This window comes from Hyperolius riggenbachi, chromosome 10, assembly GCF_040937935.1.
Source record: "Hyperolius riggenbachi isolate aHypRig1 chromosome 10, aHypRig1.pri, whole genome shotgun sequence".
Taxonomy (NCBI): Eukaryota; Metazoa; Chordata; class Amphibia; order Anura; family Hyperoliidae; genus Hyperolius; species Hyperolius riggenbachi.
Window position 1 is genome coordinate 109,938,009 of NC_090655.1, and position 19,075 is coordinate 109,957,083.

Sequence of the window (19,075 nt, forward strand, 5' to 3'; positions counted from 1 at the left end):
TCCTCCTCTGAGCGTGGTGTACAGGTAAACACCAGTCATGCTGAATACTGCAGTGCCTGTCTCCAGCTTCTGTGCTTCCACTATTGCTTGTTAGTCTACAGCTGAGCGTTTTGTACAGGTAAACACCAGTCATGCTGAATACTGCTGTGCCTGTCTCCAGCTTCTGTGCTTCCACCATTGCTTGTTAGTCTATAGCTGAGCGTGGTGTACAGGTAAACACCAGTCATGCTGAATACTGCAGTGCCTGTCTCCAGCTTCTGTGCTTCCACCATTGCTTGTTAGTCTACAGCTGAGCGTGGTGTACAGGTAAACACCAGTCATGCTGAATACTGCAGTGCCTGTCTCCAGCTTCTGTGCTTCCACCATTGCTTGTTAGTCTATAGCTGAGCGTGGTGTATAGGTAAACACCAGTCATGCTGAATACTGCTGTGCCTGTCTCCAGCTTCTGTGCTTCCACCATTGCTTGTTAGTCTATAGCTGAGCGTGGTGTACAGGTAAACACTAGTCATGCTGAATACTGCAGTGCCTGTCTCCAGCTTCTGTGCTTCCACCATTGCTTGTTAGTCTATAGCTGAGCGTGGTGTACAGGTAAACACCAGTCATGCTGAATACTGCTGTGCCTGTCTCCAGCTTCTGTGCTTCCACCATTGCTTGTTAGTCTATAGCTGAGCGTGGTGTACAGGTAAACACCAGTCATGCTGAATACTGCTGTGCCTGTCTCCAGCTTCTGTGCTTCCACCATTGCTTGTTAGTCTATAGCTGAGCGTGGTGTACAGGTAAACACCAGTCATGCTGAATACTGCTGTGCCTGTCTCCAGCTTCTGTGCTTCCACCATTGCTTGTTAGTCTATAGCTGAGCGTGGTGTACAGGTAAACACCAGTCATGCTGAATACTGCTGTGCCTGTCTCCAGCTTCTGTGCTTCCACCATTGCTTGTTAGTCTATAGCTGAGCGTGGTGTACAGGTAAACACCAGTCATGCTGAATACTGCTGTGCCTGTCTCCAGCTTCTGTGCTTCCACCATTGCTTGTTAGTCTATAGCTGAGCGTGGTGTACAGGTAAACACCAGTCATGCTGAATACTGCTGTGCCTGTCTCCAGCTTCTGTGCTTCCACCATTGCTTGTTAGTCTACAGCTGAGCGTGGTGTACAGGTAAACACCAGTCATGCTGAATACTGCTGTGCCTGTCTCCAGCTTATGTGCTTCCACCATTGCTTGTTAGTCTATAGCTGAGCGTGGTGTACAGGTAAACACCAGTCATGCTGAATACTGCTGTGCCTGTCTCCAGCTTCTGTGCTTCCACCATTGCTTGTTAGTCTATAGCTGAGCGTGGTGTACAGGTAAACACCAGTCATGCTGAATACTGCTGTGCCTGTCTCCAGCTTCTGTGCTTCCACCATTGCTTGTTAGTCTATAGCTGAGCGTGGTGTACAGGTAAACACCAGTCATGCTGAATACTGCTGTGCCTGTCTCCTGCTTCTGTGCTTCCACCATTGCTTGTTAGTCTATAGCTGTACTGTGGAATTGATTGTTGTGTATAAGGAACGAAGATTTGCATTACAACTGCTTTTCTGGCTGTTTCTAAGCAGAGATCAATGAGATGCTGGTAATTTCAATTGGATGCCAATTTTTACATGTAAAGTTTATTAAAACAATAATGAAGCAATACAATGCAGAAAGGGTGATACACAGGAGATATAGCACCAATGAGATTAAACTTACATACACCCATGTATAGTATTGCAGGTGCTTTGAATACAAATATAAGCGGATCTCGACATGTCTTCCAAAAACAGAATAAAATCAAAAGCAACAAACCCAAGCAACATAGTGCATGTAGCGTAGACTCAAATAACCCAAACAGTCCTCCTGGGGGAGCCCAGCCCCCACAGACAGGAAGAAGATTGTGTCCAAATAGATGTCAGTTCTAGCTTTAGCACATCACATACGAGTGTAGAGCCAAGATGACCACATTTGATCAAATTTGGCTAGTGTACCTCTATGCTGATTGGCTGCAACTTTAGGCAGCCTGGAACTGGACCAATCATTTGAAGTAGATGATGATTTTCATTGGTCTCATTGACCATCCCTATTCCTGAGCATTCTTTATTCTGCAGCATTTACACAATCACATATTTTGCTGGCTGCTGTGACATCTAATATGTATAGACTATTACATTTATCAAGTGGAACCTTATTTGCTTAGCGTGTTTACTTTGGCAGTAAAAGAGTTGGGAATGAGTATGTGAATGTAATAAATGTGACCTAGACTGCCTTGTGCCCCAGCTTGAACCTGGATGGTGCTCTACAACCCAGCTGCTGACATTCCGAGAAGCATTCTATCTCTCTCTATATTACTGTGTCGCATCAGCTACCAGGTGTGGCACCTAGATGGCCTGTTTGTATTGATGGACGTTGTCTTTGTCTTCTATTGCAGATGCAAGTTTTGGATACGTTTCCAATTCTTCAGTGAAATGGTTAAGCGCTCTTCTCTGCCTGTTCCTTCTTAAACACAGCAAATATGTCATATAATGAAAAAGCCCCCCCTTCGGGGAAAGACTCACCAGACTTCTAGGCCTCCAAGACCAATGCTCGCATTCGGGGTATTGGCCACCCCGCAGCCTCTTTGGCAGTCCTCTCTCGGCTATTCCCAGTCTGTGTAATCAAAGAAACAAATTCCACATCGCGTAAAAGCGTACCAGTTTATTTAAAAAATGGTTAAAAACAGACCAGTGGTGTGTAACCACTCATTGGGTCAAAAAACTTCATCAAGAAAATGAAACACAGCCAGCCCCTTGTTTGACAAGCTACCTGATTCCAGGTACAGGGGTATGCAGAGATGAGATGCACTAAGCTTGTGACAAGGCGCACGCCTCTGTCATCTAGCGTCCCTCTCCGCAATATCTTACTGGCTAGTGCTCTAAAAGATACCGAGCCTACTGCACACAGACAATCCCGCCGCGTCCAGCGAGCGTCGTGCGCTATGATGTCACTCCATGGCTCCGCCCAACGTTTCGTTGCCCTAGCAACTCCTCAGGGGCTACGGAGGCACGGAGAGTGACGTCCTTTATCCTCTATTGTGCAGGCATTCACCTGCGTTCTATAATCAAGCTCATAGCTAGATCCTATTCCAAGCTGTTTGAAAGCCTAGGACCCGCCCCCCCCCTTGCTCTGTGCAATAGTGCAGCAAGTCTATAGGCTGCTGGGAATTTGAATTCCTCCTATCTCACTGTTTCCATTCAGATTCATAGCTTCATGCAGCAACCCCTGCATACCCTTTACATGATATTATAGAGCAACCCCTGCATACCCTTAGCATGATGTTATATTTACCCATTAGCTAATAATGCAGCAAGTCTATAGGCTGCTGGGATTTGAATTCCTTCTATCTCACTGTTTCTGTTCAAATTCATAGCTTCAAGCAGCAACCCCTGCATACCCTTTACATGATATTATACAGCAACCCCTGCATACCCTTAGCATGGTATCATATTTACCCATTAGCTAATAATGCAGCAAGTCTATAGGCTGCTGGAATTTGAATTCCTCCTATCTCGCTGTTTCTATGCAGATTCATAGCTTCTTGCAGCAACCCCTGCATGCCCTTTACATGATACTATACAGCAACCCCTGCATACCCTTAGCATGGTGTCATATTTCGCGTGCACTAGCATACTCATAGGCTCCATGCCCTTTTCACATGTCACTCTTATTATCATAAGTGTTATATGACCCCATTCTCCATTCCTTTAGGCGATTCCCCTTTCCCCCCCCATACCCCCCACCCTCCCCCCCCACCACCCATCCCGTTGGCGATCTTCCCCAGCTAACTGAAGCTACCCATTGGCTATAAAACAATTTAAATCTATGTCTACATTATGACCCACAGGAACCAACGTGTTCATTTTGTGTATCCATTCAGTTTCTAACTGAGATATCCTCCTTTCTCGATTACACCCCCTCCAGTTGGGGACTAGTTTTTCAATCCCACATATTTTTAGGGTTTTGATATCACAGTTGTGTTTTTCACCCACGTGTTTGGACAGGTTGTGTTTCTTTATTCTGCAGCATTTACACAATCACATATTTTGCTGGCTGCTGTGACATCTAATATGTATAGACTATTACATTCATCAAGTGGAACCTTATTTGCTTAGCGTGTTTACTTTGGCAGTAAAAGAGTTGGGAATGAGTATGTGAATGTAGTAAATGTGACCTAGACTGCCTTGTGCCCCAGCTTGAACCTGGATGTTGCTCTACAACTCAGCTGCTGACATTCCGAGAAGCATTCTATCTCTCTCTATATTACTGTGTCACATCAGTTACCAGGTGTGGCATCTAGATGGCCTGTTTGTATTGATGGACGTTGTCTTTGTCTTCTATTGCAGATGCAAGTTTTGGATAAGTTTCCAATTGAAGCCGGACAGAAAGATCCAAAGCAAAGAATTATTCCTTTTCTTCCAGGTAATTTGTTTTTCAATGATACCTGAAGTGACCGTGAGAGGGATATGGAAGCTGCCATATTTATTTCCTTTTAAACAATACCAGTTGCCTGGTGTCCTGCTGATCTTTCATGTCTCAGTAGTGTCTGAATCGCACACTTGAAGCAAGCATTTGACAAATCCAGTCACACTTCAGTCAAACATTTGATCTGCATGCTTGTTCAGGATCTTATGCTGGGAATACACCATAAGTTTTTTCATCAGATAGGTGGTTCAATCGATATTTTACGATCTTATTCTCAACCGTTTTTCTGATCGATTTCTCATAGAAGTGAATGGAAATAGATAAGAAAAGATAACAGAATCAAATTGGTAATCGATCGGAAAATCGAGTCGGAAATTGATCGGATAGAAAATCGACTGAAAAAAAAACGCATCATGTGTACCCAGAATAAGGCTAAACAAATTAGAGGCAGAGGGTCAGCAGGACAGCCAGGCAACTTGCATTGTGTAAAAGGAAATAAATATGGCAGCCTCTATATCTTAAAGCGGATCCGAGATGAGAAACTATAACAAGTAACTTGTCTATATATCTTATCTAAAGTTTAGATAGTTTACACAGCAAATCCAGCTGCAGACAGCTTTAATGGAATACGAATATTTCTTCCTGTGATACAATGACAGCCGCCATGTTGTTTGTAAACATTACACAGAGGCAGGCTTATATGCATCTTGAGCAAAGAAAACTAATCCCCCCTCCTCCTCCCTCCTCCCCTCTGCCTCTGAAATCAATGGCTAGTAATACCTCCCCCTCCTCCTGCCCAGACTGAGCTCCCATGAGCCCTTGCTACTGTCTGAAAGTGCCTTGGCTCTCTGAAAACCTGTGGGCGTGGTTTATTTAGTTTATAGGGAATTAGAGCATTAAAACAAAAACAAAAAAGTATTTGGCTTGAGGAATGACCTATAAACAATAGGAAAGGAACACTATTATGCAATGAGTAAAAGTTCACCTCGGATCCACTTTAAGGTGTCCTCTAATGTTGGCCAGCAAACTATCTAAACACAAATGATGGGAAGGATAAATTGGCAAACATTCTCTACATGCAATGGGATGGCACCATGTTTATTTACATGCAGTACAAAAGGACAAGTGACATACAAGAAGGTAGTGTGTCTGCTAATACATGTTCCTTTGATATAGTATACTGCTCACTGTCTGTGGTTCCTTTTGTCTTATACTCCTCTTTTATATGACTATACAGTGCTATTGTTTACCCCTATATTGATAGTTTAAAGTTCCGGTGTACTTAGTATTAAATCTATTTTTTCAAGCGGGGCTGAGCACACACCGGAACTAGTTTACGATCAGTAAAACTATAAATGAACAGTTTATAGTTTACATATTGGTGTTGACATGACTATAACATTTAAAATGGACCTAGAATCTATAATACGTGCACATTGCATTATAGAGGACAGCCCCATCTTGATACATTTTAAAGTGGTGTGAAACTCAGCTTTTCTTCTTCGCTCTAAAAGATTATTTACAGTCTAAAACCTACTCCTCCCCCCCCCCCCCCCCCAAAAAAAAATATAGTAGCAGAACAGCATTTAAACAGTAAGGGCCCTTTTCCACTAGAGCGTTTGCGATTGCTTAATCGCAAAACCGCAAACTGCTAGTGATTTTAAAATCGCTACAGTTTGCTTTTTAACATAGGAATCGCGGTAGGTAATTTCCACTACCGCGATTCGTTTTTTACTCAATCGCGATCGCGCCGCGGAACAATTTTTGCCGCGATTTTGCTATGCAGTGCATAGCATAGCAAAATCGCGAACACAAACGTCGGGAAATCGGCGCGAAATTTTGTACATTTGCTGAATCGCAATCACTAGCGTGCAGCGTGAACGCTAGCGACTGCTAGTGGAAAAGGGCCCTTAAACATAGCACTTTCTTCTGCAGTGAAAAGCTTATTTTCAATGCAAGGACGTGATTACATTGTCTTTTGTTTACATTCCCTTATCAGCTACAATTAGCAAACATTTCTAGCAGTGCTGAAACCCCGCTGCAGCTTTGCAGCAGGAAAAGAAAGGAGAGACTAGAGAAATGATCAATAGATATTTTCTAAAACATAAATACAGCGGCTATGAAATAAAATAAAATGGCAGCTTTCACAGCAGATAAACTTTGCTTTAGGAACGTGTCATTTGTAATTTACTTGTGCACAAAAGCAAATGTGATAACTCTATGGGTGATAAAATGTAGGTAAACATATTTTTATTGAATGTCATTGTTAGTGTTTTATCCTACTTTATGCACTCTAGAGGATACTGAGAAGTCACACAGCTGATGTTAGAAAGCATATAATTCATACTGAATGAGAGTGCTCTGGTCTTCTGGTCATGGATTACAGTAAAAGAAAGGCCTATCAGAGACTCCCTTCTTGCTTTAGAGACCAGTCTCAGTATGAGTATTCTGAGCATTAACATGTAATGCTTTTCAGTATTTTTCTTAATAATCCATTTGAAATTCCTCATGGGACCCTGGGCTTCTGATTATTAAAATTGATATAAAAGACTTAGCTTTAGGAATAGCTACCCACATAGAGTAGAGCTCAGTCAACATGTCTAACTGGGTGGGGTAGAAAGCGCTTCTCTGTAGAAGGAATTATGCACTCTCCTTCATTCCCTCATAGTTGTATGACTACTAGCTGTTTATGAGTGTAAATATGGGAAGTAATGGATAACCACTCTGTGCTTATAGCACCATATTGATAGTGAACCGAATATGAAAGCATTTCTGAACTTTTGCTATGGCATGATACTGCACTAATTACTAAAGGGGGGAGGATACTAGCCAAACTGATTATTACCAAGAGGGGGAGAGAGTGCACAGCTAGTGGCCACACTTATTATCACTGGGGGAGCTGCACTTGGGGGCCACAAAGGATTACTGGCTGTAATTGGGAAATACTTATACTTGGGTATAAACAATTCCATTTAAGAGGGTCAAATATCAGGGCCGACTTTTATTCGATGATATATAGTGCCTTCTATCTTTACAGGGAGTTCCATTTGCTAATAGACACTATCTGCCCTACTTTCTCTAAAGTTCCCTCGCTAACCTCCTCATACGAACTCTCCCAGTGGTCCTCTACCTCCACCCACAAAGATGGCCACACTCTGCACAAATAATAATATATTCGTAATTAAAGCTTTATTTTTAATTGCTTTACTGTAACCCTGAAGAGAAAAAAGTGCCCCAAAGGGATACCCAGCTCGGGTGAGGTAAGCCTTTGGTCTTCCAGAGGCTTCCCCTGTCCTCCCCTACCAGTCCATTCCAACCCTGTCTCCTCCACAAAACAGCTTGAATATGGCCCGTGCATGCGTAGTAGAAGGACCCAATCTGGCTTTGCCAGAAAAGGCCAACCAAGCCTGATCGGGTCCATGCAACTGTGCATCGGGCTCGACTTTTTCCCCTGATGGCTCAGCAGGTCAGTGCTACAGCACAGGAGCAGTGCAGCCCTGAACTTGCAATCTTCAGGAGTCTCAACACTAGAACAGCCTGGCGGAGGAGGATGGGTAAAAGACTCTGGAGGACCCAGAGGCATCCCTTTCCCGAGGTAAATATCAAAATTGTTGGATTGCAAACCTCACAGGCTTGCTTTAAGCAAAACCTGTACTGAAAAAAAGTTCCCCTGGAGGGTACTCACCTCAGTAGGGGGAAGCCTCTGGACCCTATCGAGGCTTGCCCCGTCCTCCTGTGTCCCACGGCGGTCTCGCTGCAGCCCCCGGAACGCACAGGTGACAAATCCGACAGCCTGTGCAATATTTACCTTTTCGGGCTCCAGCGGGGGCGCTGTTGCGGCCCTTCTGACGGAGATAGGCGAAAATAGGCGATCTCCGTCGGGTCCGCTCTACTGCGCAGGCCCCAGGGTAGTTTTTTTCATTACAATTTGGTGGAGATTTTCTAGGAAACCAGAGTGCCTCTTTAATACTGGGTACACACAATGCCATTTCCCGTCTGATCATTGGGAATTGGACAATTACTTCTGTCATGTCGATGCACTCCCATTTGTTAACGGAAACAATTTTCTAAAGTTATTATGGGAAAATTGATCTCATTATTGATCAGCAGCAGTTAGAACATGTGTACACAATGCAACTTCCTGTCAGATTACCTGTCATTTGGGCGGGGAATTGCATTATGTTTTCTCAGCATAAGGTTAGGGTTACGCAGAGGAAATGGGGAGATTAGAGTAAGGCTCTTTTTGACTGCTGCAAGCTGAGTGATCATCTGATTTATTTCAGAAATTCCACTTGGTGTGTGTGTGTGTGTGTGTGTGTGTGTGTGTGCGTGCGTGCGTGCGTGCGTGTCTAATACAGGTTTGGGTGCCTCCTCTAAAATGTTCTAGTTACTGTTTTGCTGTGAAATCTGCTTACATATCAAATGTTGCCTTTTTACAAACAATGTGTGTGGAACAGTCAGTTTGTTACAATGTTTAGGTTTCCTATTTTATTGGTAAATACTCGCTGAAGCGTTTATATGTTTAGTAGGGATGTTTGCCTGCAAGGTTTGTGTATTTTAAGTATATGGTTATGTATCTAATTTAGGTTCTTTGGTGTTAGCTGAGTGGTTATAAAAAAAACTGCATAGAATGCTTTCAGATGAGTGTGTGTGTGTGTGTTTGAAACTCAGTAATTTCCAATCAGGAATAATGAACTGTGTATGTGCGTCAGGCTGTTATCAAGCTGCGGATGTCTACTTTAAAACAGACATCTGAAGTTCAACTTTTTCTCACTTTAACTTATGTATCAGTACAATTCATGAGTTAACAACGGGTTTAACAATACAAATCTATCAGAATGCACGTTTGGGTTTATCCAGGTAGCTGATTCTGAGGAGGAAGTGAGTCACACAGTAGCAGTAATTGCGCAGTCAGCACCGGGTGAGTATATGTCATGTAGGAGGATGTGAATAATACCCTGCCCTGTCCTGCTGCACCACCCCAACTAGTGTCACTATTCCTATCCCTTCTTATTTCCCATATACTGAACAGGAAAGGCACACAGGGATCATTTTCAGAACACACTGCATGTAATGCTACAGTTCACTGAATCTCCAATGCACTGATGTTATTTGGTAAGAGAGAAACCAGAACATTTTCTTACGCCCTTTGACTTTTGCATCTCATTTTGCATACAATGAAAGGGTAAAACAGGTCTTTCCTCTTTGTTCCCTCTGCATTTTACCCCATACACTCTGCATAATCTGCAGACATCTGTATTCTACACACTATCTAGTTGTGGTAAGTGATAGCTTCTTGATCTAGAACATCCACCTCCCTGTCACTGTACCCAATTTAATAGTAGATCAGATCTAAACAGAGATCCCAATACGCTGGCAGATAGGGCGGCAGATTCAATCATCAGATAGATCCCTCTCTGAATCTGATCAGAGAGAGATCTATTGCTGCCACACATCTGCACACAGATTTCCAGTAGATTTCAAAATAAAATTTTAAAGGACAACTGAAGTAAGAATATAGAGGCTGCCATATTTATTTCCTTTTAAACACTACCAGTTGCCTGGCAGCGCTGCTGGTCTATTTGGCTGCAGTAGTGTCTGAATAAAACCAGAAACAAGCATACAGCTAATCTTGTCAGACCTGACAATAATGTCAGAAACGCCTGATCTGCTGTATGCTTGTTCAGGGTCTATGGCTAAAGGAATTAGAGGCAGAGGATCAGCAGGGCAGCCAGGCAACTGGTATTGCTTAAAAGGAAATAAATCTGGCAGCCTCCATAACCCTCTTGCTTCATTTGTCCTTTTAAGTGGTTAATGTCTGCAGCTAGCTATGATGGATATATAGACCGCCTCCGCCAATAGTCAGGCATGTGTACAGCGGCCGCTGCCCCCCAACCTGCAAACAATCCGCCTGACAGATCACCTCACCCTCACGAAGGACAATCAATGTCTGCGCTATTCACCTGCCTCCCATGTGACATCATGTGTGCGCCGCTTTCCCCCCCCCCCTCCTTTCACATAGCAATAGAACGCGTCATCAGCTACATAGTTGACACGTGTCTGTACAGGCGGCCAGTGATATCACACTAGGGAATCGGATTCTGATCCACGACGGGTGACGTGTTTACGCACCTTTAAGGAGATCTTTTCAGCCCCCTCCGCCTCCTGAGCCCCCAGGTCTTCCCCGTGTTATGTGCCCCTCCTTTTTTCCCCGGATCTGTGGTCAGTGTGCAGTGTAGTTTAGCCTCAACAACTTTACACTCTTGTACCTCCTCTGTGTCTTTCTCCATTTCCGCAGGGGGTGCCTGCATCCCATGATCCTGCTGCATGTACATTACATCAGTACATGCAGCCAGGTCTGTAGGAGGCATGTGCAATGTAGAGAATGCACGGAACATGGGAGGAGCTTGCCAGCAGACCGGTGAGCCAGAACTATCCTGCAACACTCGCCAGAAAACACATGACATATGGAGGGGAATTGTCCGGGGATCCACCATGAAATCAAACACAATGCTTACACCGCGTACCCAACCATGCGCTTTCAAGTAAGATCTTTCCAGAATGCTGGATTGACCAATTTCGGCTGGAAGTCAATCTAAGATGATTGAGCGGCGACATTGATCTCTGCCAAATTAAATCAATATGATCGAATTTGTAGGATATCGATGCTGCAAACTGAGTAATGTATAGGCACTGAAATCAGTGCTGCAAGCTTCGTATTGCATGCTGCAGTACACAGCTATGGAGCCTCATTCTTGTACTGTTCCTACCTGACTGCAGTCTCCCCCACCCCCAAAACCCAGCCACCACCCCTTGCTTCAGCCAGCTTCATAGCTTCAACTATCTCCTTTTGTAATCTCCCTTGTCCTTTGGCTCATCTCCTTCCCCATTACATGTACAATCAACACAGTGATTGAATATTGTTAGTTTCCTTATCCCCCTGAAACACTTGCCACTCCATTTTACTGTAGTACATGTATGCTGTTTGAACCTTAAATCTAAACAGCAGCTTACAGTGGAAAAACATGCAAGCACATTGCCCTCCACAGAGATCTTGGAGTTTGTGGATATGTTTTTGATTCACAGCTGTAGATTCATTCTAAGAGCCAGAATCGTTCTTCTTCCGATCATGAATAGTCACAGTCTGCTAATCCTTCGTAGTACGTAACGTGGACCAGGGAATACTGGCTGCTGTCGTCACTGCTGACATCTATCAGGGAGGATGTGACTGAGGAGATCTGGAAAGCTCTGGCACACTGTCGTTATCACAGAGAATCTGTCCTGTCCGACTGTGCATGATCCAGGCCTTTGTGCTCTTTATCCCTATTAATTGGAAACAGTTCTGTTGTAAGAAACTCTGGGATTTTATCATGTATTCATTAACTTGCTGTTCTTAGGAAAAGACTGAAAATAAATTTAGACCAAGTAAGATTCTCAATATGTTGACAGTAAGTAATTCTGTAACATAAACATGTAAAATAAGGCTTTGCTGCCTGGCTGACAGCCATGAACTGATGGGACACCACATGGACTTAGCAGGTGTGAGCCTGAAGTTGACAGCTGACTAGACTGCTGGGGCCAGCAAATGGCAGGCAGGACATGGTCAGGGTTCTGATCAGGGCTGGCAAAACATGGTCAGAGTTCCAATCAGGACTGGCAGAACATGGTCAGGGTTCCGATCAGGGCTGGCAGAACATGGTCAGGGTACCAATCAGGCCTGGCAGAACATGGTCAGGGTACCAATCAGGGCTGGCAGAACATGGTCAGGGTACCAATCAGGGCTGGTAGAACATGGTCAGGGTACCAATCAGGGCTGGCAGAACATGGTCAGGGTACGAATCAGGACTGGCAGAACATGGTCAGGGTACCAATCAGGGCTGGCAGAACATGGTCAGGGTATTATTATTATTATTTAGTATTTATATAGCGCCGACATATTACGCAGCGCTGTACAGTGTGTATATGTATATATATATATATATATATATATATATATATATATATATATATATATATATATATTGTCTTGTCACTAACTGTCCCTCAAAGGAGCTCACAATCTAATCCCTACCATTGCCGTATATCTGTATTATGTAGTGTAAGTACTGTAGTCTAGGGCCAATTTTAGGGGGAGCCAATTAACTTATCCGTATGTTTTATGAACCAATCGGGCCTGGCAGAACATGGTCAGGATACCAATCAGGGCTGGCAGAACATGGTCAGGGTACCAATCAGGGCTGGCAGAAAATGGTCAGGGTACCAATCAGGGCTGGCAGAACATAGTCAGGACTAGATATAGTCAGTGAGATGTTAACGTGAACCCGAAGTGAAAACAAACTGATGACATAAACTATTATATTTTTCCTCCTACTCCTGAAAATCATTTTTTTTTTAAATATCCCATGGTTTTGTATGTAAACATTTACAAAGTAGGTTGAATGTTTACTGTCTCTAATCACTGGCAGCCTATTAAGTGTCCCAGAGTTAGAAAAAGGTCAATAGTTCATGTATTTTATCTCCCCCTGCCCTCAGAAGTTGTATTCTGCCTGGAAAACTTTTCTTGCTGTAATTTGCTCATCAGTGATGTATACTATATACAGACAAGACAGAAGCTGTCAGTTCCATGCCTAGAAATGAACTCTTTCAGGCAGCAAAATAAAGCAAGTAAAACAGCTTGTCTATTAATATGTTTTGTACTGTACATACACGTTTATCTCATTAGGTCACATATTGCCTCGGGTACACTTTTAGTATGACTTGTGTGCAGACTTATTGCAAAATGCGTGCGGCTTGGAATTGTGTCAGTCAAGATTGTCAGGAAGTGTGTGTGATTGGCCTAGTTCCAAGCCGCATACAATTTGCAAATTAGCCTCTTATTGACCATCTCTACTGACCAGTAACTTGAGCCTAGGATTTTTTCCTAATAACGGCTTGAAACCCTTGCCCCTTCCGCAATATACTCAGCCAGACACTCAAAGCTCCAAGTGTCACACCTGAGCTAAAAGCCAGGAGCTAGTATGGTTTAGGTGACCCAGCAGGAAACCTCATAGGGAACGGTTTTCCAATCATTGCATCCTCAACAACTTGAAGCATTCTAATGGGCAAAGCAGTGGGGGCACACTATTACTACAACCTATCTGAAGACCTAAACATTTGAGAGGTTTTTCCCCCATCACATTAGCGGAATTTCCCTATAAGGGTTCCTGCTGGGTCACCTAAATCATACTAGCTCCAAAAGATGGTATATCTATTGCTTTTGGGATGGCCTCTTGGTTCCTCCCCCCCCCCCCCCTCCTCCAAACACACACTTCTAAGAGGGGTTGCAGTACTTGTGCCACTCGCCCCTTTTCTTGGTTGCTGAGTAGAGAGTACAGGCTGAGTTGAAAAGCCCACCCATGTGTGACTGTAGATGAGGCAGGCAAAAAGTGCACCAGACATTTGATTTGGGGGCCGCTGGGCGCCGCCATAGGCTGTAATGTGAATTACGGCTATAGTGCCACTCAGAGGGTAATTTGGGCGCTGGGAAAAGATGGAGCCCAAATTATGAGGAGAACAGTACAATTCACCAACAATAGTTGACATCTTTCCTGAGTCCATGGTGGCCTGGAGGGGAAATAGAACTTTTTTTGGCTTCACCCTGCACCTAAATTTCCCAGAACTGTTTCTGGATGTATACGACTGTAGAGAGGGGGGGGGGGGGGGGTTGGTGGGAGAAGGTTATAGTATGAAATGAGTTGATAGAATGGGAAAGGAAGGATTGAAAATTCAAGAAAATAAAAGGTCCTAATTAGGTTTGAAGTGGCTGAAGTTTATTCATAAAAGTCCTCACACCTTCTGCACTTGTCTGTAAGCTGTATACTGTAGTAAAAATATTGTTACCAAGACCAAATTAAGCTTATGTCAACAAATGAGATATAAGAAGTGGCAGAGTGCTTTCTAGTACCATCCTGGTGAACAAATTGCTTAACCAGCACATCAGTGTACTTGGCGAGGACCTGTGAATGTTCAGCATAACAGCTTGTAGTGTCACTGAACGCAGGCTCTTTACAGCATAAATTCCATGTCATTTCCTCACTCATCCAGAAACCGTCACTCCCGCCATACCGCAGAGTAAATGTTAGCACAGACAGAACTCCCTACAGCCATAGAAAACAAGGTGACCACAGAAACCCCCCAGCTAGGAATGCTCGTGGGTGTTCCTAGAGAGTGTGCCTGAGGTGTGCCATGATGGGCCTTGATGTTGTGGACTTCCCATCACCACATTACAACCCACAATGTCGCCCTCTTTTTCTTCACCTTCATGGAAAAAGGTATGTTTTGTTGAGCTTTAGATAATCTCTCTGCAGCAAGCCAACACAGATCTTGTAAAATATACTTCAGTGACCAGCTGCAAGACTTGGAAAGTGACGCTTACGGGGTATGAATTGTGAAGGGAACAAAAACAAGTTCCAAAATAATACTGATTATTCTGAGGTTGATGGAGGAATCAGGCCCGGTTCACTCTGGTGGAAAGAATGGAACGGATCCTAACGGATGCGAACGGACCCAATGGTAACCTATTTATCCGTTCACATTGGCCTGTTAGAATGGATCCTCTCAGCACTATCCACTGAACGGACCGTAAATTTGGCGCTGGAGCAATTCTGGACCTCTGAGCCTAGCAGAACCGAAATGGAAGCTGAAGCACTGCATTGGGGGCAATGAGAAAACAGAACGTTTCTTCACACTAGTGAAGAAATGGACAATTCTAGCTGGCATAATTCACTTTGGTGATGGGGATCGGGGGTGGGGTGGGGGGGGGGGGGTTCTGACCGGGCCTTACCAGCGATTGAGCAAAATTATGTCCTACATTTTATTCCTGTGTTCTGCATTCTGTTATGTATCAGAAGGCCATATCTAGAATAAAACACAATGATGGTGATTTACTAAGAACAGGGCCGGCCCGCCCATGAGGCGGGGTGAAACATTTGCCTCAGGCGGCACTTCTGGGGGGGCGGCACCCGCCCCGTGGGTGTGGGGGAGCCGCCCGAGCTGGAGGGGATAGCGGGAAGGACGGGGGTATTGGGCCTAGCGGCGGGGAGGGGGGTCGGACCCCCCCTCCCTCGCCTGGGTCCCCCATCCTCCGCTCCCCTCCTACTTTAAGGAGTTATGTCGCTGGCTGAATTGTAAGAGGCAATGGGCGGGGTCACTCACCTCTTCCTTGTTAAGCGTGCGCTCCACTGACGACACTTCCTGCGGCCCGCAGGAAGTGTCGTCAGTGGAGCGCACGCTTAACAAGGAAGAGGTGAGTGACCCCGCCCGTTGCCTCTTACAATTCATCCAGCGACATAACTCCTTAAAGCAGGAGGGGAGCGGAGGATGGGGGACCCAGGCGAGGGAGGGGGGGGTCCGACCCCCCTCCCCGCCGCTAGGCCCAATACCCCCGTCCTGCCCGCTACCCCTCCAGCTCGGCGGCGGCGCCCCCCCACGGGGGGAAGGGGGGGGGGGGGCGGCAGCAATAATTTTTTTGCCTCAGGCGGCAAAAAGTCTAGGGCCGGCCCTGACTAAGAAGGTGCTGACCTGGAGATCAGTGAACACTAAAGAATATAGTGTTGATTAAAACCCTTGCCTGAGTGCCATGAGCATCTATTTGTATTCTGATATGACTTCATTAGATGAGATTAAAGGGATACTGTAGGGGGGTCGGGGGAAAATGAGCTGAACTTACCCGGGGCTTCTAATGGTCCCCCGCAGACATCCTGTGCCCGTGCAGCTGCTCACCGATGCTCCGGCCCCGCCTCCGGTTCACTTCTGGAATTTCTGACTTTAAAGTCACAGGCCCAGTATGGTCTGTGTCTGCGCAGTACACTCCTGGTGACATCAGCGGGGGCGAGGACACGGCAACGCAGGCGCAGTGGTTTTCTGACTTCAAAGTCAGAAATTCCAGAAGTTAACCGGAGGCGGGGCCGGAGCATTGGGGAGTGGCTGCGCCAACACAGGATGTCTGCGGGGGACCATTAGAAGCCCCGGGTAAGTTCAGCTCATTTTCCCCCGACCCCCCCCCCCCCTACAGTATCCCTTTAAGTTTTTGTCATTAATATGCATTTTTATAGTGACGACATCTTCTGCAATGCATGACACAGTACAAAGACTGTACCTCTGAGAAGTTCTCAATCTATCCCCTAGTGTTTATTTTTAGTTCCAGCTGTGATGTAGTGAGAAATGTCTTTTAGAAGACATTTGTTGGATTCTCTGAGTAGCCTGTCCTGTTTTCTGGAGACGCGGAAGGGCAAAGCACCTAGTTTTGAGGCAGGTTATGCATGCCAGCTCTAGGCTACTATGTTTGGTACTGTGCCAGTGCTAAGGAGCTCAGTGAATGGGCAAGGTCAAAGTTAAAGTTAAGTTTCAGGAAGCGGTTAACAGCACGGGAATATATTAAAGGCTGCCATGCACTGGTCGATTGCCACCAGATCGACCAACAGATAGATCTCTCTCTGATCGAATCTGAGATTAGTCATCAGGAAAGGGTTAATATGGGGTTGGGAATGGGGTTTTCATTTGAAAGAAAAGTTACAGGTAGCTGGAAGATATGAAGGGAAATAAAACTACTGCCAAGAATAGATCTCATTGCCAATGGATACCTGGGATGAACCCTGTACCACCACCTATCCTAACTGCATCAAAATCAAACGTACTTAAAGGGGAACTGAAGAGAGAGGTATATGGAGGCTGTCATGTTTATTTCCTTTTAATCAATACCAGTTGCCTGGCAGCCCTGCTGGTCTATTTCTCTGCAGTAGTATCTGATTAAAACCAGAAACAAGCATGCAGCTAGTCTTGTCAGATCAGACTTATAAGTCTGAACCACTGAAACACCTGATCTGCTGCATGCTTGTTCAGGGGCAATGGCTAATAGTATTAGAGGCAGAGGATCAGCAGGGCTGCCAGGCAACTGGTATTGTCTAAAAGGAAATAAACATGACAGCCTCCATATACCTCTCTCTTCAGTTCCCCTTTAAGAGGTGCCACACACTGGAGGTTTCCAGCATGATCTGCATAATAACCCTTTGCATTTCAAAATTCATTCTCACCGCAACCTTTAACACAGACTGTAAAGGCAGGTTTCCACTGGCAAGCCATGTCTGTTTCCACAGAGGTGCTCAGTGCAGACCTGGACGGTATTAATAAACCTTGTGTTATACTTTAACACGTTCCCTTTGTCGTATCCTTTGGAGTGGGTAAGAGTCCAGCTCCACCAGGTCCATGTTTTAAAAATGTTATATCCTTTTGGTGCCTTCGTGCACTTTGATACGGTTTCCATGCACTGCTATGGGGATTCAGATGTGTTCTGTGAAGTAACTGAGGCCGGCAGCATTTTTTTCTCCATGTGATTCTGATGCAGCCTATAGATTTCAATAAGCTGCGTGTCTTAATACGAAATCGAGTGCAGGACGCTGTTGCAATTCACTTGCAGTGGAAACAGGCTCTGGATTTTCAGTTACAAGAACTGCAGAGTTCTGCATAGAGCTTGCACCATTCAGCACAGTAAGGGCTGGTGCACACCAAAAACCGCAAGCAGATCCGCAATACGCTAGCAGATTTTTAAACGCTTTTTTTTATTTTTATGAGGCGTTTTGCTAGCGTTTTGCGGATTGCTGCTGCGGTTTTCAGTATAGTAGATTTCATATATTGTTACAGTAAAGCTGTTACTGAACAGCTTCTGTAACAAAAACGCCTGCAAAACCGCTCTGAACAGGCGTTTTTCAGAGCGGTTTGCGTTTTTCCTATACTTAACATTGAGGCAGAAACGCATCCGAAATCCAAAAAATGCCTCACCCAGGCATTTTTCGTTTCTGCAAAACACCTGCCGCTCTGGTGTGCACCACCCCATTGAGATACATTGACCAAGCAGATCCGCAGCCGCAAGCGGATCTGAAAACGCCCAAAAAGCCGCTCGGTGTGCACCAGCCCTAAGCTGATGCTTTCTGCTTCAAACCTAAATTTGGAACATATTAAGGGGTTTGAACCTTTTATAATGGGACAGCGCAACATGCATTATAATTTGTGGCTGTTGCTCTTTTATACCCATGTCGTCAACATTAGTGGTTTTTATTATTGTGTGTATTTTAGGATAATATGTACATGAAATTTGGAGTGCATAGAGTTAATATAAGTAGATGTTGTTTTGGTCATGTCGCTTAGACATTATGGTAGTAGTATTTCTAAATGGAGGTTTACTAAAGGGGGACTCCGCTGACATTGGAGGACACCTGTGCACATGCAGGATTATCATCCAAAACAGTCCCAGATGACCATTTCAGGTGATGAAACTCTAGCATGCCCGTAACATTTAGTGTTGTCTACCAAGTCCACAGGAACATGTTTTGGCCCCAAGAAAGCCTCATACAAAAGCTAAACTAAAATGTCAGAAAAACTACGGATTTCTCCACATTGGACGACAATCTTGTGCCTAGTCCTTTTGGTGGATCAACTAAGATGATTGTTGGGCAGATATCATGCAGTCAACCACTTCTTTACAATTTCGTTTGGATGACATTGTTCTACTGACTGCAGACATGTTGTGCATAGTGTCATTTCAGCTTGCATGCTCAGTATTTCAATGAGCTAG

General features: G+C 44.7%; 1 protein-coding gene across 4 annotated transcripts in view; it reads left to right on the forward strand.

Moving 5' to 3' along the window:
• The window catches only part of SH3PXD2A (SH3 and PX domains 2A), a 455,860-nt gene that overhangs the window by 128,666 nt on the left and 308,119 nt on the right, over positions 1-19,075 (forward strand). For all 4 annotated transcript variants that reach the window (XM_068257340.1, XM_068257342.1, XM_068257341.1 and 1 more), the window contains one exon: positions 4,389-4,464. In XM_068257340.1, coding sequence (XP_068113441.1) covers positions 4,389-4,464 — 76 coding nt within the window. The remainder of the gene's footprint in view (positions 1-4,388; positions 4,465-19,075) is intronic.